General features: G+C 41.1%; 3 protein-coding genes across 4 annotated transcripts; 1 reads left to right on the top strand and 2 right to left on the bottom strand.

The window, feature by feature from the left end:
• Positions 1 to 38: 38 nt before the first annotated feature.
• Positions 39 to 2,748, bottom strand: Prx5 (Peroxiredoxin 5). Its single transcript, XM_046618998.2, has 4 exons — positions 2,484 to 2,748; positions 2,266 to 2,400; positions 1,332 to 1,463; positions 39 to 858 (listed from the first exon to the last, which is right to left on the bottom strand). Exons 1-4 carry the CDS (start codon positions 2,592 to 2,594, stop codon positions 667 to 669), a joined length of 570 nt encoding a protein of 189 aa, XP_046474954.1. The 5' UTR covers positions 2,595 to 2,748; the 3' UTR covers positions 39 to 666.
• Positions 2,749 to 10,210: 7,462 nt separating this feature from the next.
• On the top strand, positions 10,211 to 22,748 carry LOC124214243 (uncharacterized). Of its 2 annotated transcripts, none has more exons than XM_046616455.2 (4): positions 10,211 to 10,338; positions 20,612 to 21,410; positions 21,534 to 21,836; positions 21,999 to 22,748. In XM_046616455.2, exons 2-4 carry the CDS (start codon positions 20,886 to 20,888, stop codon positions 22,395 to 22,397), a joined length of 1,227 nt encoding a protein of 408 aa, XP_046472411.1. In that variant the 5' UTR covers positions 10,211 to 10,338; positions 20,612 to 20,885; the 3' UTR covers positions 22,398 to 22,748. The 2 variants fall into 2 exon arrangements, with proteins under 2 accessions (XP_046472411.1, XP_046472412.1); XM_046616456.2 differs by having other exon boundaries at positions 10,213 to 10,338; positions 20,624 to 21,410.
• LOC124214241 (uncharacterized) lies at positions 12,250 to 19,236 on the bottom strand. The gene is made up of 5 exons (XM_046616454.2): positions 19,047 to 19,236; positions 17,298 to 17,568; positions 16,210 to 16,467; positions 15,813 to 16,115; positions 12,250 to 14,045 (listed from the first exon to the last, which is right to left on the bottom strand). Exons 1-5 carry the CDS (start codon positions 19,085 to 19,087, stop codon positions 13,650 to 13,652), a joined length of 1,269 nt encoding a protein of 422 aa, XP_046472410.1. The 5' UTR covers positions 19,088 to 19,236; the 3' UTR covers positions 12,250 to 13,649.
• Positions 22,749 to 26,575: the final 3,827 nt, after the last annotated feature.

Here is a 26,575-nt window from a genome sequence, read left to right as displayed (position 1 = left end):
AGTGGCTGATTCAGAAGGATTCAGAAAGTACGGTACACTTAGATAACGTAAAATATGTATTCATTTCACAAATTATAACAATATGAGAGAAAAAACCATGGCAAAATGGCATCTCAAATTACAGATATCATTACATTTATTGTATGCTTGTTATTAGTTTGCCAAATCACGTATTGTTTTTTACTGCAGTTTGATTTTTTACTATACATACATACTACACATAAAACTTATCGAGACTGGTGTTCTCTGTTAGGAATGACTAATTAAACTTGAAAATTTGCCAACTATCGAATATAACTCTCAAATGCTCCAACATCAGCATTGATAATATGCATCAATGAAAATTATGTGCAATAATCAATGGCTATAAAATAATTAGTCTCTTAAGATAACTGTACGAGGGTTCAAAACTAATTGTAAACTGGATAATTACTCAATGAGACTTGTATGGATATATTAATGAAAGGGAAAAACACTTCAGCACTGTGTCGCTTTCTATACCTAGAAGAATGCCATAGAAGTCGAGTAGGCGGGTGAGCTGAAAAAAAGTTGGGATCAAGGGATCCCCAATAGTGGTACTTGTGTTTTCTATTTTCATTCCAACAGAATAATATGTTGATCGATAGATAGCGCTGTAGATTTGAGGCCGCATTTTTAGCGACTTCTTTACGAGTGTAGTCGGTCTGCCAGAGAACAGGAGAGACCAGTGTTGTCTGGCTCGACATTGAGTTCCTTGACAACACCATCTTCAACTACCATAGAATAACGCTTGCTGCGTTTGCCTCCTAATACTGGGAGTTCTATGGAGAGCTCTAGGGCGTCGGTAAATGCTCCAGTTGGATCAGCCAGCATCCGCACCTGAAAATGACCGATTCTTTAATTGAAAGGAATTATTGATCGGTCTTATTTTGAATATTCCAACTTTAGGAGGCCTTGGTGGTTAAAAAATATTTGATTGCTGTGATTGCAGGTTGATGGAAATCTTAGTTATAGATAGGAGTTTAAGTTTTTACGATTATTAAGTGATGTGGAAAATTAATCAATCCCAGACGTTATAGAAAAACATAAGATAATCGTTCAATCAGAATGTGGACAAAGTTCAGTTTTGAACATTACAAGAAAAAAAAAACAGTCATGCAGGAATCTCAGGATATGAGGAACAAGTATTTGGTTTCAAGTGATTTTAGTTTGCCCTTCGGTTGTTAATCTAATCTCTTCGAAGGTGACCTTGTAGTGTTGCTTGTTATTGATCAGGTTGGTAAGATTCTATCATACAAGTACCGTGATTATTGTGCAACTGATTTCAACTGTTTACTTGTAAACTACTATACCTTGCCTGAAGCACCCTGTTCTTTACCCCAAGCAGCCATAACGAAAGGATCGTTAACACCGATGCAGAATACATCATGAAAACCCTTGGTTTTCAGCTCCGGAGCTTTTTGAATGTACCCTGGAAGATGAGTCTGAAACAAAAAGAGCCAAATCATTGTAAAATAAATAATGACAAATAAAAATTTCCTTTAGCAATCACAACAGAATACGGGAACCTGCTTTATAAAGCGAGTCAATTAACGAGATTGAATCATTTTTAAACAGATTATGGCTTTGAGTAATACAGTAATATGTTCTATTCACGAACTATGAGATATTAAAAATATCTCATTTACATTGACCTTTGAAACTTTGCGGATTTCTTTACCACGGGAAAAGTTATCTATGTATAGTCCAGAAGGTGCAGTTCAATTTTTAAAATCACAAGTATACTCATTAGAAAACCAAATTAGAAATAGTATGAAATATGAAGCAAAAATATGTAGTTTAAGCTAGCCCATATATACCGTGTTTTTGATTAAAAATTGGCCAGAAATCGAAAGATTTTTGTCCACAATACTTTTCATTTTATTCAGCTTACAAAGCTTAGTACAAACTGTTAGTACTTATCAAAAACACTCAAAACAACAAGCAATAATACGATTGATAAAGACGGAATACTGTTACGGACTTGGTGTTAAAGAAATCGGTTATCCAGTGCTTATGTACAATTCAAAGTACACACTCCTGCTGATGCAGAATTGATTTGTAGTATAGTTTGTAAGCATTCAATATAGTTAGGTATCATAAAAAATGTAAACATATGCGCATGTGTGATACGAACCAGAGTGGAAATGGAATCTAGCATGAGTAAATCACGAAACAGAAAACGTCTAACGCGTAATAAACAATGAAGACAGTAGAATTAAGCAATTATTGTTTCTTTCATATTACCTTCGAGCATCCCGGAGTAAAGGCGCCGGGAACGGCGAAGATGACGATTTTCTTCCCGGCGGCATACTCGGCCAAATTGATTTTGTTAGCCGGCGTGTCCTCAAAGAGGTCAACCGACGGAAGTTTGTTACCTACCTGTAAAGAGATTTATTAAAGTCAGTCAAGGGATGAGGGAGAAAAGATGTCGAGACTTGGGAGAGGGTTTGAACCGTACTCACAGCGATAACCATGTTTTTCAGGGAGACGTGAAACGGACGAGTGAATCCGGTTGCAGGCGAAACGCGAATGGCGTGTGCCAGGAACTTGGTGATGCTCACGAGCTGCGTCATGGAGGCGGTATTGTTGCCTGAGCGAGTGGTTGGATGATTTCGATTATCTCCGAGGTGACCACTGTCGTTTTACCGATAATATCTACTAGCAGAATCTGACTCTTTTTTACTAACGCCTTGTCCAAACCCCCTATTGCGCAATAATTAGACTTTATTACATAAACACGCGCAATGGTGAAAAATACTTTAGTAGTATTTCTGCCAACTTCATAATATCCCTGCAGCCAGAACCTAGGCGCTTCGTTTGAATTTTTGGACCTTATGCATTCGGCAAATATAATTCGGTATTGTGTTGTCAATAGTATTGGAAATCTGACAGCACGGCAAATTGTTTGTACATTTGAAAAGCAGTAGGTCGGTATTTTCAGTGTTACAGAAGTTCAAGGAAAGTAAATGGTCCTTCAAATTTTTGGCAAAATCTTTTAATTTTGGCCGATGAAAAAATAAACCGATTCTAATTCATCACCCGCAAATCGCAAAAAGTTATTAATTATTTCTCAAAAGTGCGTCGAGTCCGTATTGGCTGTAACATGGGCTGCATAATTTCTTATGTCGTACTCGGTGAATCGAGCTTTTAATTTCAGCTGCATGTACTTAACGATAGACGGTAATGCAGAATTCGTGTATCTTCATCCGAAGCGGAAGATTCATGTTGGCGGTGCTTGGTCGGTTCTGTCGGTACTGCAGAATGCATACTTACCCAATGTTCCTGTAAGTGTAGAAATCGTCATTCTTATTCATCAGTGGTACAGCTAGTTACAACCACTTATTATTAAACATTCCGATAGATGTCAGAAAAGTGATGCACCGAATGTTAAATACTGCTTCGTACAAAATTCAAATTCCTCAAGTGATAATGTTGTCACATTTTAATATATCTCATTCACGTTTCACCGATACTCCGTTAGAATCCATCAATCTGGTAATCGGGCACAAAATACGTATAACAAAATGATTGATCGATCAAAACAAATGTGAATTCTACAGGAGAAATATTTGTTTAATCTTTAAAACTTCTTATAAATTCAGATTTCACCCTCAGATTGAAACGTGGTGAATATTAATTTTTTTTTTTTTAATCTTTCAGTCTCGCTGATATGTTTTGGCTTGAGAGGTCATTTTTCAGATGGTAAATTCTATAATATACGCCTCTTCGTCTTTGTTTTGACGAATAAGTTCGAATTCGGTGAATCGATTGTTATTCATTATACTTACGTACAGGTGAAATGCAACCGAACACGTTTGGCTTGGATGACTTATTGACTGTACGTCACTGTAGATACCGCTCTGCTAGCAATGACCTTGCAGAGATAAGAATGTACCAAATTTAAACCTCCATTCGCACACGGTAGGCTATTTGTTGTTTATCTTGACGAGGTGGATTATATTAATTATAGCTGGAGTGTGATTGTCCAAGGTGGCAAATGAAAGTCGAAGTATAAACGTTATTCTAGGTATGCACAGGCACATCGTAAGTAGCACCAAACGCCGATAAGATGTACTAGCGCCGACGAATGCGCATTTAATATTAACACGCGGTTATGAAAGAAGACCGGAATATGGCGCAGCGACGCATCGAGCTCGCATCGGCGAGGCCAAGGGTTAGGAATGACCGTAGAATTGCTAAGGGGGTAGTGTGAAATTCCATCCGACACCAGTACCAGACGAGCCACAACCCATATCCGGGCTATTAAAAGCGGTCCCTCAGAACTCAGGGCATTATAATACAGGCTGTAGGTACTGGAGCTGCAATGGGAATCATATCTCTATTTACGAATTAAAATATCAGATTTCAAAATATTCCGCGTTGTATTTTATCAATATTGGCTCCTCCCACCAGTTTCTACTTCGTAGGAGGAACGCGTTTAAGTAGGAGCCTCTTGTCATCCGCCCAATTCGTTCAATCGGTTCGCGCGCTTTTGTTCGCTCTATGAAAGCGCCGCAAAGAAAGCTTTTTGAAATCGGGTTAATTCCTTTGCCTATTTCCTGCGCCACTATTCAAGGTCGTAAAAATTGACGCGCGAATTGTTAAGCCTTGCACCGTGGATTGAACGTACACACCGCATGCGTGATACACTATAAGTGAGATATCAGACTGGGACTATTGTCAATATTTCTTAATTAACTCGGTACGCGAGCACAGCAATAATTGGAAAAACAATAACAGAATTGTATTGTAATTTTTTGTATAAATATTGTGGTTAATAATTTTCCTCACCATAATTTATTCCGATCGTGCCTTATATCAGTTCCTCCTTCTTTTAATCAATCATAAGACGCCTACGTCCTTTTTTTTCTGCCAATCAGAATCAATATACAAAAGTTTTTTAACGGTGCTCGGGGTTACGGATTACGATTAAAGCTGCGGTTCGTGTAAACATTTTATAGATACACAGCTGGTTAGTTCGCGTACTGTACGACACGCGTGGTATCTTGTTGAGCAAAAATACACGTGCAGCGGCTTTTTAATTTAATTTGAAATAGTCGGAGCGAAGCAATTCCTAGCCGCAGTGTGCATCTAAAGATTTAGACATTGTATAAGAATTAACAAAGGCAGTCGCAGGAGGCACGAAGCTCAATCTACAGCGTGGAACATGCACCGGTACAACGTTGCGCGTACAATATTAATGCATGGATTTGTGAATGGCTTCAGCCGCGCCGGGCGTTCGAATTAAATCGTGTCCCCGCAGCATTCGTTGCAGATACGCGGCTTCCCTTGCATCTGTTTACGTAACCGGTTGTCACGGTGTACCGTACCTGTAATCCATAATCGCTCGGTTATGTGTTTCAGAGAAAATATCTAACTTGATTAGTACGTACTCACCTCCTCCTCCGCATATCAGAGAGCCCCGATCACCGCGCCATGTTGCGCTCATACGGTATCCGTCGAATTACCCCGTGTATAATATCAATATGCGTCACCTCCTTGTGACAGAAAATTCTAACGAGCTCATTCGTCCGTCTTGTTGTGCTTCTAAGCTTGATTACGTTACTCCGCCCTCCGGATTTTCGTTATTTCAAAATTGCGTTCACCCGTCATACTCCTTGTACGTATTTTTCTCTCCAGTTTGTGTCTGTATTCGAACATTTCGAATATTATACTTGTTGTGTTATTTTTTTTTCTCCGTTGGTGATGACACAGACCTCGCTTACCCCAGGGATTTAAGCACCGTGTTCGGTCCCGCAGGACGTTGACGAGGACCCGTCGTCCTGGCGGAGCTGTCAATTAAGAATTCAATTCGGCGCACCGAACTGCTGAATCGGCTTTTCCCGCATTACCGTTTCGCATGAAGTGGCATCGCTCGTCGTCTGGGCGCGTCGCACCGTTCCTGCCAAAATACCTCTGAGGACTTCGTAGAGGATATAAACTCTATGCGGTCACGGCATAGTATACGTACAAATTTAAAAATTATATATATGCAGGAAAATAAGTTTCGAACGGTTCCTCAAAACAAAAGCCAAATTAGCCGCAGTAGGTGAAGGCAAATAAGATAGTTATTTACAAAGTAACAAACATGTTACAGGTATACGTTGTACGCGGTATATATGTATACAGAATATATCAACAGTTGTAATTAATCGACTTCCCGCGTCGCGGCAAACACGAGGATTGTTTAGAGAGAAAAACAAAATCGTTCGAAAACGTGAGGCGCAGGTAGAGACAAAAAATTGCCGTGCTGTGTCTGCCTCAGGGCTGAAGTAATAGTCGCGGCTAAGTAAGCGGTAACACGATCGCCGAGCGAGCGTCAGGCAACAGCGTTTAATCTCTTAATTACGGAAACCCGCGACGGCGCGGCGTGCCGGTTACAGTATAGGATCGCGTGCGAGAACGACCCGTAACCCTAGCTCACCTGCATCTTAACCTAAGCCTCCCATCCGGCTTGTTCGTTAAACATAATATCATCGCTGTCCCGAAGCTGGATTATTTACTCTCATACAGTGCAGAGTGAATTCCTAAAGACCGCACGTTCCGCCGTATGCTGGAATGCAATGCGCAAGCGATACAATTCGAGAGCGGTTGTTTGCGGGATGACCAACCGTTATAAATTTCGAAGGTAATTCGCTGCGATCTACGAAACCTCAAAAATTTTATGCCGCATGCGCGTTCAATTTGAGCAGTCGACGGAACGTGTGGTCGTTAGAAGTTCACTCTGTGTAGGAGTATTGGAAATGTCCTCATGACGTAAGAGCCGGGTTGTTGGCGCCATTTTATCACATATTTATCATAAATTAATTAAAGATAATCAATAGTAAACCTGTTCTATTATCAACACGCGAAAAAAGACCGTCAACGGTCAGCTGTCAGCCTGGTTGCACTAGTTTGATTTTTTTCCACCAGGGTTGAGAGTCTGTAATTTCAATTTTCACATTTCCCACCATCCAAGCATTCTGATTGGTATGCAAAATTGCGTCAACCGATCAGAATGCGCAGATGGTGGGAAATGTGAAAAATGAAATTACAGAAACTCAACCCAAATGACACATTGCAAAGTGACAATTCCAATAGCATTAATGAAAATGCATTAGACCTCCGGTCGAACGGAACGTGTGATTAAAAAACTCGAAATAAAAAAAATTTATATTTTTAGATCATTTTCGTTGAACTACATTGGAACCAACAGAGCTGAAGTCTGAAATAGGTCGATGTTGTCGTGCAACCGATATTCAAAACTCACCTGTTCAATGGAAGTCGACTGTTAATGAATTTGCCTTTGCACGCGCAGTGCAACGACATCGTGCACCTTGGACTCCCTGCAGATGTTTCCATATATCGCGCACCTTCCCCGGGACTGCAAAGGATCGCGAATGCCAGATTCCGCGCCTCGTTACAGGGGTCGGTCTCAGGCTGCCTGCCGGCGTTCGCGGTAAAGAGGGCGCCTTGCCACCCTCCAAGGGCGCGGAGCCCGAGCTTCGCGTGTTTTTCACCGATTGAATCAATTAAAGAGTCGACCCAGCCAACGTCGCCCGCTCAGCGATGCCCCGGCAAAAATATACCTATGTGTATAGATATAGAATGTTACGCTTCAGCCATGCATGTACGTTTGTTATACGCGACACATTGTTACGTGAATCGTGTACACACCATGTATACATGGATTTATAGGTATATAATACATGGACACGAGAATTCAAGCTGTTTGGAAATAAACTTTTATATAGCGCGAGCGTGTTTAACGCCGTTTTCATGCGTGTTTTCCCTACACGAAATACCCGTTTCTGTGACGGCAGAGTGACTCTGCGAATGCGCATGCGCGTAGGAGTTAAAAATGGTCTTTTCCGTACTGCGCGAATGCGCTGTCGCGAACATGACATTACGCGACCCTAGCCTCAATTTCGTGTTTTGTGAAAAACTTGTAACATTATACTCTTGTTATGTAAAGAATCGCGTGCAAGAAGAATTCGTCTCCGGCTCAGTTACGACTCATATTGCAAACATAGACACCCGGCCCGAAAAGACTGAGTTTGCCTCCTTGTTACACAATATACCGTTGAATGTACACACTCATCATTGACAAGTTTTTCCCGCCCTTCCCTCTCACTTCTCTGCACGTAAGGTACACAACGCGTGACTAATTCATAACGTTATATTTATTTCACTTCAAATTGAATTTCACTTAGTTTCACTCGAGGGTTTTTGTCTTTCTGCCTCCTCGTTAGATGTGAACGCATGTTGAAATTGTAATACCTACAGTGGTAATGCTACAGCGGGCAGCCTCGATGGTCGAACGTTTTTCTAAACTGAAATTTACTACCGTTATACCGAGGTGTCTCGTTTTAGGAGCGTGCGGTAAAACTCGCGTTTTCAAAAAAGGGTTCTTCTATTTTGTATATACGTGTTCAGAAAAACGTTACGGGGCCCGTTTTTTGTTTCTCTGAAACAGTCGAGGGTGACAAAAACTGTGCTGAGAAAAAACAGTTAAGCAGGAAACCGTGAAAGGAAAACGGAACTCCAAGCCGATGTAGGAGGTATAATACAATATTTCGTGGAAACTGCAGCGGGTAAGCGTCGAAATGTCAAGTTACTTTGTCAAGTCGGTTTTTTACCCCGTTACTCGAAAATAAATACCCAACTCACCTCTATCCAATATAGCTGCAGGCTCTTATTTTTTTGAAACCTTGTAAAGTCGTAGGAAAAAATTGGAAAAAGAACTCCGTTACTTAAAAAGGTTACCTGACATGTTTTCAGTCGCTGCGTGATATTCGAACGTGACTCTCGAACCTTTACACAGCGCATGAAGCATTGTAATTTAGAAAGAAAAAAATTAAAAGGAGAATGCGTAGCCTCTCACAGATTTTCACGTTCATCGACGCGGCTCGTTGCCGAGTGTAGTTAATCTACAAAGTGCAGACTTATCATTACTCTCCTTCGAGTAATTGTGTAATCGCCATGTGGGTTTGTTATTTTTCATTTTACCACGTAGAATAGCTCACAGAATTATTCAGTTAATTTTTCGATCCTGTTCAAAGTCCAAACAGAGAGTCCTGATATCGGGTGACTCAAGAATGTATTTACTGTGATAAAGCACGGCACTGTTACGAGGTTTGCACGAGTGAGGCGGTGTTTCTCTAATAAATGAAATGCCGGTAGCGGTTACGACTGAGTAAATACGATAAATTTTTATGACGCAATCGATCAGTATCAGTCAAAGCAATTACCTCGAAACAAAATATGTCAAATCTCTCTCGTCTAATTGAACTCGGTGATAAAAAGCATCTCCTTTCGAGATAACGTCAGCACGTGGTGTAGGTATACATATAGTTGTAGTAGGTACAGATGTTATCAGAAACATCAATGATCCACTTTTGCATTAAAAGATATCTGTATTACTCGGGTAGCTAAAATTTGCTTTCATCCTGACGACATTCTATTATAAAAATGTTTTTTACTTGTACTGAAAGTTTAAATCGTGCTGGTAGAAAAAGCTCGGAAATGTTTCAGCACTCTTAAGCACTAAAAAACTTTCAATGTGACAAGCAATTTGTTGATTGACGATAATTCAATCCCATTTGCCAAACGAGTAAAAATTGTATCAATTTTGATCTCTTGGGGTAGATTGTACGCGTTCAAAGGCACCGTCAGCTGTAGAAAGTTGAGGGAGCCGATGGACGATAAATAGTAACATTTCACATCTTTCGTCGATTCCTATCGCTATTTCGACGCCGTACTATTGCGGTAAAACATGAGTCGTAGAAAAGAAAGATTCACCTACTACAGAATAATGACAACGCTACCTAAACTAGCCTAGAGTGTTCACGCGTTTGCAGGGTGTTGCAAAGGTGATAACACTATTTGTCATCATAATTCTGCGACTGTTATCACGCCTAAGTAGTGCCTAAGTGCTTTTATGTATTGAGCAAAAATACGGAAACAGAACTGAAGAGTAAATATTTTCCATTTACCGTTTTCTGCGCTGTAGGAAAGAAGCCTGTTCAAACAGAGAATTGGGGCACGGCCAGAATAGAATTCGTAACAAGATAAGAAATTCTTGGAAAAAAAAAAAATCATGAACGCCAACCCTATAAGCGCGAGATAAGAGGTTGTAATTCATTCCTATTTGTGTTTCATATTTCTGCGAATCTTTCATATTCCGGATTCAACTCCAGTAGAGCTCTGTCTGTGTCAGTCAAGAAGGAACAGGCTTGGACTACGGCAACGAATTGTCTCAACTCTAAGAAGCAAGTAAATCGTAACTGGTGCAGTGAAAGAAGTACAGTTCGGGTTTCGATCGACCATAAACTATAGGTAGGTATACAGTAAAAACAGAAATTGGTCGTCCGCGAAAATTTAGCTTAAACGCCCATTTCAGCATGGAAGTTTCGTGTAAAAATACTCTTATTCGATACCCCAATATACTGACTCATTGTCAGTGATTATTTGCCTATCGTAAAATCATGGGAAGATGACTTGATTCTCGATTGGCAAGACTGATTGTTAAACGTAAGTAGCTTTGACCTCGTATTTCCAACGTGGGAAAAACGGACGGCCGCAGATGGTGGATATACAAGAATACTCAATATTACCGGAACCCCACCGACCCTGGACGAACGCCTGGCGCATGTCTAAACCTATCGGCCATTTCTTCATCGTTTGTTACCGCAGCCTCGATTTCTTTGGGGGCGTAACGCGCCAGCGCCTAGAGCTGACTTCCAAGGGGTGCGTCGCGACGCCGACGTCGCTGTCGCTCCGAGAACGTTGTGCACAATGCGAGGAGATACGAAGGCTCATTTTTATATTTGCCCAAGGATAATTAAATGAGATTGGAATTTATTGCAGGATCCGAATTGAGTGACGTTCAATTCTATGATTAACGCGATTCAGCGGTCGCAGATACCTACCAATAAACGTGAAATCGTATGATGTGAGCGGTGACTGATTTTTTTTTTTTTTTCTACTCTAAACTTATTTGTTCGATTGCTTTGGCTAGCTAACTTAACTTGACAATCCGTCATCGTATAGAGACGGTTACCTATAAAGGTCACTAAGATTGAATGAATACTGTACCCAGTTTGTTCTGAAAGATTCGCACAATTTCAATCACGAAGTGGAATTTATAATGCGTGATAAAGAGTTTACGTTTTTAAGCGTGGATGTGCAAGAGAAAAAGATTCTCATGCCAAGTGTGTAAATTACAAGCTTTCAGGAATCGTGCAACAAGTGCATGTCTGCATACGTGTTGGTATTTTATAGAAGACAATTTTTGATAGTTTATATATCGTAGATAGTTCATTCTTATGTGTGTACTTGACAAGAATTATTACACATACCTGTTATTACATACGGTAAGATGGATATGGTTTACTGTTGGTGCCAATATAGCCGAAGCGTAAGATGTGGAACGGAGGAAAACTCGTGCCGGATGTTAAAACCGACTGTGGATAATAATAAAATTTTATAACTACCGCTGCGGTGAACCAAAATTCGTTTCACAAAATACCACAATGAAACTATCTCAAGGATGTTCCTATACTATACAGCTTCTGGAAATAAGGGATCAGCTTCCAGTTTAGCTTTTGCCCTACGGCTTAAGTTTCACCGTTCGACCGTCCTGTAAATTGTATAGGTATACCGACGTGCAAAGTTTTTATTTTTATTGCTTTATCCGATTTTGACAACATTGCCGTTGTGCTTTGTGCGTTGTTTCTGTGGTCCCGAAACTGCAGGTATTTCTTCTTGCTGCCGGTTTAGTAGGTGTGCTTTTTTTCTTTTTCCAGTCAGCCAAAGTGATTTCTAAATTTTCCTTTTCGTGGCCATAAAAAGTGCGAGTTTTGGTACTGTTGGGTAATTGGGAAAAAAAAAAAAAAAATGTATTCTAGCATCGATTCTTTGCCTGCGTGATGAAATTCTTGGTACGCGTGATAACGTTACGAAAAATCAGCAGCCTCAAATGGTGGGTCGTGAATGTCTGCGATGCTTAACAACGTGATACGGTATTTCAATAATTATGCTTCGACTTATACCGGTAATTAAATACGCGTATCCGTGTTGTTTGATACAACTCGCGCGCGCGTATAGCGCGTTCCTAAATACCTGTACTTACATTATCATTCGTGGATACAAAATGAAATGCAATAGAACAAACATATTTATCTCAAATTAATTAATTTCCGATCAGTGTATAATTAATTGTGTCAGAATGCTAGACCGTTTATTACGCGTTGAAGATGTTTTTATTTTCGTTATTTTCAAACGTACCATTTGTATTATTGAAAACAACCGATAGAGAAATTTTTTATTGAATGGATATCTGCCGTTTATTTTACGAATACATGTGTTCATCGATTTATTATTATATTTAATTTAATGTAAGAACAAAAAAATTTTCAATCAATATATAATCTTTAATTGAACTAGCAGATTATAACGGAAATCTGAAAATATACGATTTTATCGGCAGAACATAATAACCTAGAATCGTTACGGTGATAGATGATATTATGTACAATGCGAGTTACCCTAACGTCTAAGTAAATGATATTGAATCGTAATCTGAGCAAGCCAGAATCGATCTCAATGACTGGCGATTAGATACGATTGCCAATTTAACGCGTCATGAAATTGTACGAAACATTTATTTGGGTTTGAGTTTCCGAATTCTCGAAACTAATACGAGATAGCTTCAATTACATATTACAAAACGTACAGATTTAATCATGCTATATGTATTTCTTGTACCAAAAAAACCTCGCGTGCTTGAGACCCACAAGACAAATCAATGATTTAACGAGTTTCGGGCTAACTGATTACTGAAACAAGATCCAGTTCATTAGTAAAAAGCAATCGACGACCGTCACAGAGAATTGAACAAGTTCCTATATTCCGGTAACGAGAGTCTCTTGCTGTGTCAAGTTTCCAAACTTGATAACGCTTCAGAAAGCTTGCCATTCTATTATTTTTTTTTTGATTTTTTGAACTAATGGAAGTAAATAAATTTTTCCAGAAAATCAAACATAACCTGACTGAATCTGTATTTTCCCTGATAGAATATTTAATAAAAAGAAAAAAAAAAGAAAAAAACAGCCGAGGTTGTGGTAAGTGTTAGAAATGTAACGATGTCAAATAATAATCCTTTTCACATACGTTGGATCACTTGATGCGTTTCCGTTGTAGATGCTAACAACTCGTAACAGACGAGCTTGTCACAGCGGACATTATCATAAAAAGATCAGAGTCGGTAATAAGTAATTATTCTTAATTATGCGCTTGAAGAATTGCCTCATTACATTATGTACGATGTTACATAGCGATGACGGTGCATGTCCTGCACGATAAGGCAGCGTTTCTCCGGAATACGGTATTAAATAGATACCGATCAGTCACACTCGTATAGTGCCAATACTCAGTTTCCTGTTATTTTTCCTCCTTCAACCGATTATTCAATCTCCGAGTCACATTGAAACGAAAACCGTCATTTTTTCAACCGACACGTTTTTTCCGCACAAGAAAATGCGCATGGCTCGCTGAATTGCACTTTCACTGATTCACCTTTGACAAGCGAGTGTCTTGTATCACCCGTTGTGATTTCCCAAGACCATCGAAAAGGGCCGAATCTTGGGTTATTCAAGGTGTCCCCTACTGTCGAAAATCTGGAGCAGCCTCTTGAGGGATATTTTGAACTGTTCGTTAGCGTACATTTTGCGTTTTTCACTCACTATGTGAGGGTCAGTGAGTATATCGGTGCTGGTCGAACCCTCGGCGGTGATAATTGGCAGCAGGGTGAACGCGACCAAAACACTGTAGGCGCCACGCTCCTCCATTTCCTCCATCAGTTCTTCCTTCGTCGGCGGCTTCGTTTTTACTTTGAGTTTCTCAAGGTTTAAAACCAACTCGCGGTGATAATGCTGTATCAGCCTGTTGACATTGTGCAAACGAACCTCGTCTGTGGGCGTTGAGAATAGAAAATGTTGTAGATCGATCACTGGCGAGGCGAACACGGAGTTGGCAAAGTCCACCTGGAATTCGGAATGCTTTGATCAGTTTATAATCGTGGGGGATCAAGACTTGGAACAAAACATTACGGAAGCAACGAGGTTCCAGTACGTTGCGTGATAAAATATTAAAAGTAAATAATTCCGCAATCACTGTATTGATCTGTCGTGCGATAAATTATACGAATTTTATCAATTTCGACATTGAGAGGCAGTGGCTTCATAACTATATCAAGAAATTGTCATATTATTGGGCACTTGCAGCTTTATCTTGATACCGATTGATTTGAAGACGTTGTTGTACGAGGTATATATGTAATTCCCACGTAGGCGTTCGGTATGTGAAAAGTTTAAAGAATGTTAATAGTTTAAAAGGTCATTTGTTCGAAAGTAAAGTAAGAAAGAAAAATCAGAGTCTGATTCAGCGGTGAACGAGTTGCCTGAAAATTTTTACCGAGCTGAAATATTTGGCTCGAAATCGTTGACCAGAAATTATTTTTCAATCAACATTGTTATTACGTAGAGCAAGTGTTGACAAATTACAGCCACATGAAGACACATGACGTAAGCAGGTTAAAGCTCCGGTAATCAACTTCATTGATAAATAGTTGGCTGATGGATTGAACTCAGATTAAGACGCAAATACAAAATTTATTATCGAAACTGGGTTCAAGTAATGCGAGAGAATTTAGTTTGGGCAGTTTATCGAATATCTACGTATAATTAATCTATTTTTAATGAGTTGTTTTATCACTTGAAGTTTCTCGGTAATAAAAATCGTTGAGCTTTTCATTTATGCCGAAGGAGGAACCGATCACTCAGGATTGAGGAGATTATTGGAGTTGATTTAGTGAAAAAAAATGCCTTTCTGTATTAACGAAAAGTTTTATCATTATTTTCTTTTTATTTGCCCCCAGCTTATTTTTCTATCGATCATCGGTTTTTGCAACGGTACGATACGCACGTCGTAATATATGACCGGGTGTAAGCTGTATCATCGCAATCTCTATCAGTGATGGGAAGGTGTATCTTTGACAGATCTAAATTTAATCGGCGTAGATTTCCTAACAAAGCCGAATCAAGATTCCTCCTTTGCTTTTGTTGGAAAGGCTTGCAAAAATCTTAAAAATAATAAAGATAACTCCCATTTTTACTCCGTATCGAGCTGTTATAGACAGAATCTGGACCGTTTGAACCCAAACGCGAATATGTGATGCATACAATCACGTCAAGAGCTTACATGTAATTCAAATCTGTAACTACTATGAGGATAAACTGCAAAAGTGCTGAGGAATTGGGAACGCACCCCGTCAATATTTTTCTCGATAACTTGAGATCGCGCCTAACCAACCAAACGGCAAAACAACCAAATAGCCAAAACGCTATTCCAGTTTCTTCTCGCGATTGCTGGATAATTTAGGTTACGGTAAACAGGTTTCGACAGATTGCCAAGCATGATTCAAAATTGGAGTTACGTTTGAGGTACCGATAACAGAAGTGGAGTAATAAGTGTCGTTCTGATTTTCCCCTCTCGAAATCAACGTTTCGTTATCGAATCAATTTAGCGTGATAAATATAGCAGCAAACCTTCCAAAGATTCAATCGTTATTAATACGACAAAGTATCGCTATTGACTACACAACTTCAGAGAATAACGATGAGCGGGATAAATTTTTTTCTTTTTAAATCGAACTTGGAGTTGTCGCTCGTTTGCTTTTCACATTAATCGACGGACTCGGGATTGGTAAGAATAAGCTTCCTGCACTCAAAGAAGATGAAATTGAAACTTACAAGCAAAGCTTCCTCGACGCGACTGGTCTTACTATTGTACCGGAACATGAGGTTGTTGTACCAGCAGCCGCCGTGATTAAGAACATTGAACTTAGACCCCTCTCGCGAAATAGCAGCATTGACTCGGGGTAACAGAGTATCTCTCAGGGCTCGTATTCTGTCCGCATACTTGTCACCGAAATTCGACCAAGTCGCTACTTCGTCAGCAAGGTCGGATACCGTGCTGGACACCAAATCTTTGGTCATTGAATTACCTTCCTTGCACCATCTGTTATGATCGAATGGATTCATCGACGATTTGTCCTGTAAACCGAGAATTGAGTCGATAAGAGCATCGTTAGAATTCAATCGGTGGACTGACGACATTCGAACTAAATACTGCACGAAGACAATGTACCTTTTCGTAAAGCGCTACTGAGCCGGCGTGAAGAGCGGCCATCGACTGCATAACCAGCATGCAATGATTGAAGTCCAGTCCTCGTTGACGGTCCATTTTCCCCCTGACAAAGTCACTCTTCGTAAGATCGTCCATTACTATCAGAGCCCGTGGTGATTTCTCGGAGTAAAAGCACTGCGCGGTCAGTGCGAACAAGCCCAAAATTTTCGTGATGGCAGGCAGGGTAACCGAAAGTGCTGTTACCTCTTTGTCAACCTCCTTCGTATAAGCGTGACAAAAGTTTACTCAGCGTCACCGAGCTAGTTAGTTTTTACACACTTTATGCACACTAGGGTGGTCCTTGAAAAGGTCATTCTTGAATTTCGTTCAGCGTGCCTGCCAAATCGGCTCAACATCATTCAAAAATAATTCCTTAATTTTTTTAGATTTCTATCTCAACTCTAACCCGTGCCTCAAGAGGGTGGATTTCCCAATTCGACCCTTTCGGGGGCATATCAAATCCACCGAACAGATTTAGATGAAATTTAGTACAGGGGGATTTTTGGGTCGCTGATTACGAATCTGAACTCAAAATTTGAAAATTCAATGTGGCGGATCCAATATGGTGGACCCAAACTCCGAAAGTCACTTGATATTGCCATATCGGATCCACCAATGTGAATTTTGTACTTTCTAGTTTAGATTCATAATCAGCGACCTCGAAAACACCCGAGTACCGCGTTTTATCGAAATCAAATGACTTTATGGATTTCGCTTTACCGTATTGAATCCGCCACTTTGAATTTTCAAATTTCGAGTTCAGATTTGTAACCAGTGACCCAACAAACCCCCATCTACCAAATTTTTTCTAAATCCGTTGGGTAGATCTGATGTGCCCCTGAAAGGATTGAATGGAATCCACCCTCTTTGGGGTACGAGTTAGAGGCGTGATAAAAGTCAGAAAAAATGAGAGAGTTATTTTTGAATTACGTGAAGCCAATTGGGGGGGGGGGGGGGGTACGGTGATCAAAATTCAAAAATGACCCTTTAAAGGACCACCACAATGCACACAATGCATAGTAGTGAGCTTTATTTAACTTCGTCCAAACCTGGTGCAGTTCTGTGAATTCAGTCGGTTTCGGCAGCAGTTTGATGATCAAGGATCGGGTCTCCTGTGGCTTGAAGTCCAGGATGTTTCTGCTCCGTGGACGTCGCTTGAACTCGACGGAGACGCGGTACATGACGGTACTGTGGGCAGAGCTGGGAAGCCTCATCAACGTCACATCGTGTTTCATTACTCTGATTGTGGGGTCGCCCTCCCCGCTCTGCATACATAGCTGGAGGAAATCTTCGTCCAGCCATTCCGGGATGTCAGAGTGCCTGCGGGGAGAAAAACATTAGACATCAATGAGGGACAATCTTATGTACACTCCGTACTAGACTTGGAACTTGGAAACGGATACAATTTTTTTACCGTCAATTTGGATGACGCGTTCGAAGCACTGTCGCTTTACGTAACCGACTTCCTAAACTTTATTTCGGGAAGATGCAACTTTTTTTCGGTTACTTGGCTGTAAAGTACCTACACCGCTAACTACCTGAATTTGCACACCCCAATTCTCTTGGAAACCGTTTGTCGTGAGCATCTGCTTCTGTTTTCATACGCATAAATGTAGTTCTTATCGTGTATCATCTTTTACCGAAAGCTGAAGTAAGATTATTCAATGCTGATCGGTGATTTTTACAAGTGTAAATAACTGTATGTAGACCTTGAGCATCGGTTTCTCCCAGTTTTCCTGAAGCTATTATGCTTACTACAAGTAAAGTTTGAAAATTCTAGAAGATAATTCTTACACCTCACACAAATAAAGCAGATTCAATGGCTTTATCTTGAGAGTCGAGATTTACCTTGCCATGACAAAAATATTATAACCTACCCCGCACATTTGAAATTATTCTTCCCTAACCTAACTGTATATAAACGTAATTCTAGACAACATGGGTGCGATTTCCATCTTTGAATATTTTTGCATGACATGTGTTTTGCAATTTTTGATCATCGTGTAGACATGTGGTTTTTTTCTGAAGAATTCGTGTAAATAAAATTCCAACCCAAAATTGGCAAACAATTATGCTTTCGAGCTATTTTCTTTCGAGCACATCCGGGGAATCTGCCACCAAATTTCAAGACTGTCTCACTCCTCAAAAATCTGTACTAGGTGTTGAAAAATTAAATATTCAGTTGAACCAGTATTAAAATATTATTTTCACATATTAATTCTTCCTCTTTCATTTTATTCTCATTGCAAAATGTACAAGTCACATGATTTCCGGGCATGTTACGTATTATTACTATTTATGTCTGAGCAAATATTAATCGAAGAATAAATATAACCGTAGAGTTTTTCAGTTAACCGCAGAAATATCTTGAATATCTTACATACCTACAATCATAGCTCGCATCCAAACAGAGGGAACAAATTAACGCTCGGTACCTATACCTACTCACGGCTATTGTCGGTGGTGGTTTTGAAAAAACATGTAATTCTTCGAAAGTTATAAAATCTACTTTTTCACTCTAAAAAACTTTACATCCAGCTGAACTTGCAATTAAAATCGTACGGGCTGCTAAGCTTTGCAATATGATAGAAAAATTTCCAGAGATATAATTTATGTGCATATTTCAAAGTGGCAATCTCCTGCCGCAGCATCATCCTCGTGCTTGGAATCGCAGAATATACATTGCGTGGGATTAATTCCGTGGCTATTTGTGGACGGGTAATTTTTCACCACCCCTTGAGACTGCACATGAATAACATAGTGAACTGATTTACGTGTTTAAAAACGCGCGCACTCACTTAGATCCACCGTTGGCGTGTATTCGTAGCTCAACCTGCATGCTTTCTCCTTGAATGCGTTAATTCGTTTCGCGTTGGTCCCTGACGCCGACTCTCTTTAATTTTCACAGCCTCTCGCAGGGATTTTTTAAACGCCGCACCACTCCGCACCTCCGTGTTCTGATCACTGAAGCGACCGAGTAGTTCAGGGATCGACGATCTCTGCGCTATTAAGACTCGGCCATGTCCTGTCGCCCCTCGGGCCCAAATTCCATTTACGATAAGCCAAGGTATACCGGCGGTCAGTACATCGCCCGATTAGATAAAACCCTCTCTCTCGTTCCCGCGCTGGCGATCACCAATCGATTATCCCATTGTCAAAAGGGTTCCCATCACCGCGGCGAGTCATCATTAGTGAAGAATTTGGATGAGTTAGTTGAGCGATCAAGTTTCGCGGGAATTAGAAATTCATGCTAAGGAAACGATGCGGGCCGTTATGCTGAGCGGAGAGATGGTAATCCTTTGCCCGATGATGCCATCACGGTTTAACGTGATCGGTGATAATCGATCCAAGATAAGTTAAATCGACGACATATTTTCCGGTGCTTCAAAGCACGCTCGGCCTCTGCACGGTCAAAGAATAGCTATGTAGTAATAACAGCATTTCTCGTTGTGCGTAAAACGAGAAGTCTCGCTTTCTTCAATGTTTACGATCACGTAATGTCATCTTTCAAAACCCGCGCGCTTAGCAATATCTAGGATATTGGGTGTGCGCCGGCTTCCTCATTATCGTTAATTCAAATTGTCGACTTCGTTTTGGGGGCCCATTTTGACCCAAATCATAATATCGTTGCCACGATATTCTATAGTGGTTGAGCTTAACACATGATGACTGATAAGACGAGGAAAACAACAAAAAAGTATAACGCCAAACAAGTAAAACTACTCTGTACAGTGTGTAAAGTGTACAGTCAGAGTTACGAGGCTTCTTTAGGTGCACCGACAGAAAGATTAGATTTCAATAACGGCCAACTTCGCAGGTGCGATTATGTTCAGCTGTTACAAGATTTATCACCATCGAAGATTTCTTCTCGAGAACTACCTAGGGTCTTCGAACAATCGTCTCTTCGGCCTTTCAATTCATTATCCTACAAAACCTACTAGAGTTTATTGTAAAGAAAGAATAAAATACGAATTACAGATTTCATGTTGCGATTAAGATCGAAATTGACGAAAGTTCATTGAGCTGAGATATCGAATTGTTCAAGGATAGTAATAATACGCAGGGAAAGGTCGATCAATATCAGCGGTTTGCTAATATTTACCAGAGACTGAGATATGGGAAATTCCCGATATTGAACGAGCGTACTCCTTGTTGTTTCTCTCTTGAATAATTCGCTCAAGATACATGGCAAAGTCGTGAGAGGCTGTAGATAAGAAGCATAAGAAAGCTAGCTAAAACAATAATACTTTATTATTCTGGATATTATCGCGGTAAAGATGTGCAAGAAGTCTGTGTGTACACAACTATGGCACCGTAAACAGTGACTCCATTCTTGAGATTGTGTCATGCAGGCCTGCAATAGTTTTGTGTTCAGGTGTACCAGTGTGAGTTGATTCGCATGAACATCGTGAGTTTAAAACAGCGCCAGCGGCCTATATAAGCAAATCAGACTTGAGTGGAGCTTCATTGATTCAATTGGTCGGTCGTCGAGTCCCATGGATGACAGTTACTATTGTTTTACTTGTCAGTTGTAATCCCAGAGGGGTGACGCGTCTCGATCGAACTTTCGTTGTGGTGAAAAGTGTTGCCGAACCTTCCAAGTCGTTAAATACTTATAAGAGTGGTAACAGTGAACGATGATCCAAACGGAGCAGGACGAAGCTTTCTACGAAGAAGTGCTAAAGAACTACTTTGGGGATCCGACAACGAAAGTGCGGTCAGTGAAGCAAGAGCGAGCGACAGCGAAAGGTGAAAATTTCCTCAGCGACATGCTGCGCATCGGGGTTGAGCTCACGAGGAATTCATCAACTCAGGATGACGCCGGCTGCCGAATATGCGAGAGGCGAAGTTTCATCTCGAAGCATGAACCGGTGGGCGATTCCAGACTAGTGAAAATGGTCCAAGAACAGCAGCTCTTCACTGTCGAGCTCGGTATCCTCAAGAACGTCCTCCCACGGATCGAGACCGCACTCGGGATTCGACTTGGCCCAAAGCTGGTTTACGGAAGAGATGAGCCACCTAGGGTTATTATTATGGAGGATCTGACACCGGAGGGATTTCACGTTAAAGACAGACAGGAAGGACTATCGATGGCTCACGCTACTATGGCTATCAAGAATCTCGCCAGATTTCATGCTGGATCTGTAGCTCTGGCGGAGGAGGTACGTATCATTACGACACGTGACAAAAGTCACAGCGGTAAATTTCCGTCAATTAGTACCAAAATAGTTCGAAAGAGTCATGGAACCTGAAGAGGTCAGATAATTGTCTTTTGATCGTTCCAGAACCCCGCAGCAATCAGGCGTTTCAGGCAGGGAATTTTTGACTCAACAACACATCCAAACTTCTACACCCTGGCTATTAACAGTCTGATCCGTTTGCGCGAAAACGCGCAGACGTGGTTGGACGAGGACTGTATTTTAGCCGCGAAGAAGTTGAAGAATGTCATTGGATCGTTGAAGCAGAGGATTCAAGACGTTTACAAATACGATCCGGAGGAGTTCTGTGTTCTTAATCACGGCGACGCCTGGGTCAACAACATGCTCTTCGTTGAAGATAGATCGGGCAAACCGATTGAACAAGTTTTTGTACGCATACTTTTGGTAATACGGCAAAGATTAGCTAAAAAGGGTCTGACAATGGCACACTTCAAACTGCAGTATTTTGGGTTGTCATTCGAAACAGTTGCGCTGAGAACAAAAGTCATCCAAGTACCGTGAAAGGTCCTAATTTTGAAATTACGTTTCCAGGTCGATTACCAAATGGTTGGCTATTCCTCGCCAGCGATCGATCTCTTATACTTTCTCGGGATAAATCCGGCGCTCAAGATTCGCGGTCCGGGTGAAACGGAGCTTTTGGAAACTTACCTGGAGACGCTTACACTGAACATGAAGAGGTTAAGGTGCAGGACGGAATCGCCGACAATGGAGCATTTGAAGGAGGCCATGTATCGTCGACGAGTCTACGCTGTGGTGTCGGGACTCTTTCTTCTCCCACGGATGATGCTGGATAAAGAAGAGATTGAGAGTATGGATCAGCTCTTGAAGGACGGCACGTTTAGAACAAACGCGTATGCAAAGCCGAACACGATTCGAATGATGAAACGAATACTTCCGCTCATGAACGAAAGAGGATACCTCGATGCGTGAACTGCACTCTTACTTTCGATCTTCAATATTGTTACGTTGCGTTTTTTCGCTCGAAATGCGTCAGCCAAACCAAATCCATGGACCTGTCAATTGATTTATATGTAAGATTACGGAAATCTTTCCAAAAATTTAAAAAAATTTTACTAATATCAACGTACGAGAACGTTTAATCTTGAGTAAAAACTAATTTAAGTATTGTTATTTTTTCACTATCCTATTATGATTATTTTTTGTTTCTTAGGAAGAGAAAGAACTTTGTTGTAAATGAATCTATTGTTGTAAATGGTTTGGTCAATTGATTATTCTGAAATAAAGATTGGTCGTTTGGTCTGATATCTAGATCAAATAAATGGAACTAACAACCAACGTATAATAAGTTGTGCATGAAGGGAAAGCACACACAAGTTTGCTATATGAGTATTAGCAAAGCCATCTTATTGTTTTCATATTTCTGTACCTTGATGGGCGCGTAGCGATACAACCTCGTTAATGGATGATAAGGATCACAAGTGGTCCGATAAGAGTGGCTGACAGTTCTGGGCGTCATGGGTGCTTGTATAGTCCAAATTCCTCAATAGAGCGTGACTTTACTTGATGGTTGATACCCAATTGAAAACTTAGGTCAGTGCAGGCAGAGGGACTGGTACTCAGAGTAAAACTTCGAGAGTCCAAGTAGATAGCTTCAGTAGCTATTGTATAACGTTATAAACTACGATATTGCAAATCATCACAATATTCCTAGTTTCTGATAGAAGATTTCGGGGTGAATAAAATAATCTGCATCCCAGTGTCTTAGCAGTGCCTACACGGTGTTCTTAGCTAGATCTCTCCTTGGGAAGGCCTGATCCCAAAGTGACCGTAGAGAAACTGCAGAGCCAACGATAGGAACGATGATTTAGAACAGGGCAGTAAAGCAGTAAACCAGTGAAGCACCAAACCAGTAGGTCATTTTAAGGTGAGCTCGAGGGTTGCCTCAGTAACCTACATCATGAACGGAGAAATTGTTGTGGCAGGCTCTACCGATTGGTGGGGCAGATTTTTTCACCGAGAACGGATTACATTGTTCCTTCATTCTTCCCTCGCCCCTCTTCTTCTTCTGATTTCATCGTACTTTCCATAAGGTTCCTCTCTTGCCAATTCCTCTTCCTCTCTGTCTTCTTCTTTTTCATGAACGACGACAGGAGAAAGGTGATTTCTCCCGCTTTCATTTTCCAAGGATGTGATTTACAACTGAGAGAGTGAACTCTGACTCGCTTCTGCACCAGTCCTGCGGCTGCTACCGGTTCCACGACGTGTACAAGTCTGCATAGGGTGGCACAGTACATTGTTGAGAACAGTAGCAAACGTGCCTTGGTAAAGCGTGTAGAGTTGGAGGATTGAAGGCGAGGAGTACGCCTCTCAAAACAGTTGTAAATCAACCCCCGATCGTGGGATGGAAGTCATCGTCAATGGCCTTGATCAAGCTCGGTAGGAAAATTGGAATGGGTCTTCGGGTTCGGTTATACCGGTGAAAGTATCCTGCAGTGGGTTACTCGGTCACGGCGTGGTGAGCCGAAAATTCCGGTAGCCGTTTTCCTCTTCTTCATTAGTCACGACGTTTACCAGACGACAAAGCGGCTACGCTCAAGAAGATAATGCCTCACCGTCCCCTGCGCATTTTCTCTTCCTTATCCCTACCCTTTGCAGCATGGTACGAGAAACGCTGAGACTCCGAGACTCGGCGCCTCTTCTGCAGTCGATCGTAAACCGAAATGTTAGGAAAGAATCCGTGCAATCCCTAAATCTCGGAATTCATCTCGTTTATCCATAGCTCACAGTCACCGAGGATCGCAGGATCTTTGGACGAAGACAATTTTTCCAACTTAGATACGTCTGTCGTTTGTCTCCGCCTTGAAAAGCCTCGAGGGCGAAGACTTACCCCGGGCAGTTATTATTATTAATCAGCAGAGATCAGGCTTCGGTCGTTTCAGCCATAATATACCTAACCGGTGACAATGTGTGGAGAAATGTTATTCAACCAGGTGTCCTTAGAGGGGTGGCTAAGGGAGAACGAAAAGCCGGGGGTGGGGACGCCGCTGCGGAAAGGAGAGACGTTGACGGATTCGCCGAGGAAAATTGAATCGGACTGAAGAGTCGAGTGACAAATCGAGGATTAGTCTCTCTTGGTAAAAATCCGAGGCGGGGAGACGCGGAGTTTCAAGTCCAACCCCTGCGCACCTGTAGATCCTTTAGTCCTCGCTAAGGCGGGTTTATGAAAGGTGGAAATATGTCTTCTTTAATTGTCTCCTATGAACCCCGAATGAGCCACATTCAATCTTTTCATCCATGCAGTGCAGGCTTAAGCCAAGACATCCCTCTCTTCCATCAGGCGAGTGGCAGGAGAAGTGCACGTTCTCTCATCTTAAGAAAAATTCTTCACGTGAGAACAGTGAATTGTCGGAAGTCCGATTGTTTTCTGTTTTAAGGAAAGAAAAAATAAAGGAAAAAACATCGAGTGTTTGGAATCTGTAAGAAACATTATTTCGTAGACTAATTAAAATATACGAGAAATGTTATGCTGTTGAAATTGTTTTCATTTGTGGTCCCAACGTGCAAACGCATTGACAAAAATTGTATTCTAGTATTGCAGTACGCCTTCGATTAAGAATGTTTGATAATTCGAGATGTGAGAAAGCGTACAGCCTTACTTGTATGGTACGCTACTATCCATGCCTGCATTACCGATATATAGGGGTGTATTTACAGGGCAATAACTGGCAACATTTGTCGCCCCTTTGTGAGAAAGGTCGAGAGTGATCTGGCACCCTCAGTATTAATTGGATAACAATACACCCGTGGGACAAACTGACAAAGACAAAATAGAACAATGTTGGTACCCATCTACAGCTCAGCCGATGTGTTAGCGAATTATACCAGATTCAGAGGGAGACACATTTCACAATTTCAGTTATTCCTCTCTCGGTTCAGTATTACGGGATACGGAATAATAGTGCATGTACACCCCTCTCATACGACGTTCTTGCGAACAACCAAATTGTCTTTGAATTCTTGCCAAACGTTTGTCACGTGCGTTTAGAGCCAGCTTTAATCGTAACCATCTCGTTAACGTCATGCGGGCTAAGCTATAACTTACTCAGCAATAAGAGCGAAATATTTGTTCAGAAATGGTTTCGGATCTTTCCTCGCAGGTTAATGATCTTGCTCGATTAGATCGGCGTCTGTCGCGAGTGATTTAATTTGATGGTGTATTCCTGTCAGCTTTTCGTTTTATTTTATAGATTGTATGTATATTGCTCGAAAAAATACCGTCCCACCATTGATGAGTACCTTTGCGATTTTTAAACGTAAAAAACGTTACCAGATTGATGGATCAATAGATGTTCGACAATTGTAACTGCTTTTCCGCCAGCTTTCTACTTTTATTTTTACTCCAAGATTTACAATAATTTGATAAACCACTTAAAAAGTAATTTTAAGCAAAACAATCAATATCGTGGGCTCTTCTGCGGGTTTTGCAACTTGTCCATTAGAATTACACGGATTTAGAGGATATCAGGCTGCAGTTGCAAAATTGTTATTTCCATGGTCACCACCCGATTACCTACGGTATTGTATTATACGGTTTGTTTGCCATTTGTGGAAATAAAGTTTATAACATGATTCTGACCAAGTTGTGCTCCAGAGTTATTATCACACGCTACCTGACTGTGAAAATACGTCTACCTTGTATCCGTCCCTGGAATAAACATTGCGTGGAATGTTGTGTAAGAGGAGAATTTATGGCTCGGTACGAGAAATTTTGAACCTCCGATAAACTTTCTCCGCACTTTCGCCCCACGCGTCACCACGCAGGCTAAACCGGAGAACAAACGGAATTGGTAATAAAAATGTAGGATGTTTTGGCCCTTTGCGGCGGCCATCGATTCAACAGCGGAGGAGTTTTCGGTCGCTATTCTTCTGGCTCCAAGCTGGTCCGCACTAAATCATAATACTATGAATTTACGGGTCAATTATACAGACCCCGGTTTCACCGTCTCGGTTCCGCTGGTTCCACGTTGCAGGTCAATCGTAGAAGTTCGGTAAACCAAAACTTGCGGCCCCGAGAATGAAACCGCGGGCTTTTACCTCTCGGCCAAGGGTTGTTAAGCTGTAAAAATTTTCAGATACTGCCCGTAAAG

This window comes from Neodiprion pinetum, chromosome 3 (assembly GCF_021155775.2).
Source record: "Neodiprion pinetum isolate iyNeoPine1 chromosome 3, iyNeoPine1.2, whole genome shotgun sequence".
Classification (NCBI taxonomy): domain Eukaryota; kingdom Metazoa; phylum Arthropoda; class Insecta; order Hymenoptera; family Diprionidae; genus Neodiprion; species Neodiprion pinetum.
Note: the sequence above shows the minus strand (reverse complement) of the source record. Positions and strands in the feature narration are given on the sequence as shown.

What these genes read in the sequence shown, in the direction of transcription:
- Prx5 (XM_046618998.2), bottom strand. Translation starts at nt 2,594, where the DNA reads ATGACGCAGCTCGTGAGCATCACCAAGTTCCTGGCACACGCCATTCGC. An exon ending in TGAAAAACATGGTTATCGCT is followed by an intron (nt 2,401 to 2,483) that starts GTGAGTACGGTT and finishes ATCTCTTTACAG; the next exon opens with GTAGGTAACAAACTTCCGTC. An exon ending in TTACTCCGGGATGCTCGAAG is followed by an intron (nt 1,464 to 2,265) that starts GTAATATGAAAG and finishes TTTTTGTTTCAG; the next exon opens with ACTCATCTTCCAGGGTACAT.
- LOC124214241 (XM_046616454.2), bottom strand. Translation starts at nt 19,087, where the DNA reads ATGCAGGTTGAGCTACGAATACACGCCAACGGTGGATCTAA. An exon ending in CACGCCAACGGTGGATCTAA is followed by an intron (nt 17,569 to 19,046) that starts GTGAGTGCGCGC and finishes TTCTCCCCGCAG; the next exon opens with GCACTCTGACATCCCGGAAT. An exon ending in AATTCACAGAACTGCACCAG is followed by an intron (nt 16,468 to 17,297) that starts GTTTGGACGAAG and finishes GCTTATACGAAG; the next exon opens with GAGGTTGACAAAGAGGTAAC.
- LOC124214243 (XM_046616455.2), top strand. Translation starts at nt 20,886, where the DNA reads ATGATCCAAACGGAGCAGGACGAAGCTTTCTACGAAGAAGTGCTAAAG. An exon ending in CTGTAGCTCTGGCGGAGGAG is followed by an intron (nt 21,411 to 21,533) that starts GTACGTATCATT and finishes TGATCGTTCCAG; the next exon opens with AACCCCGCAGCAATCAGGCG. An exon ending in AACCGATTGAACAAGTTTTT is followed by an intron (nt 21,837 to 21,998) that starts GTACGCATACTT and finishes TTACGTTTCCAG; the next exon opens with GTCGATTACCAAATGGTTGG.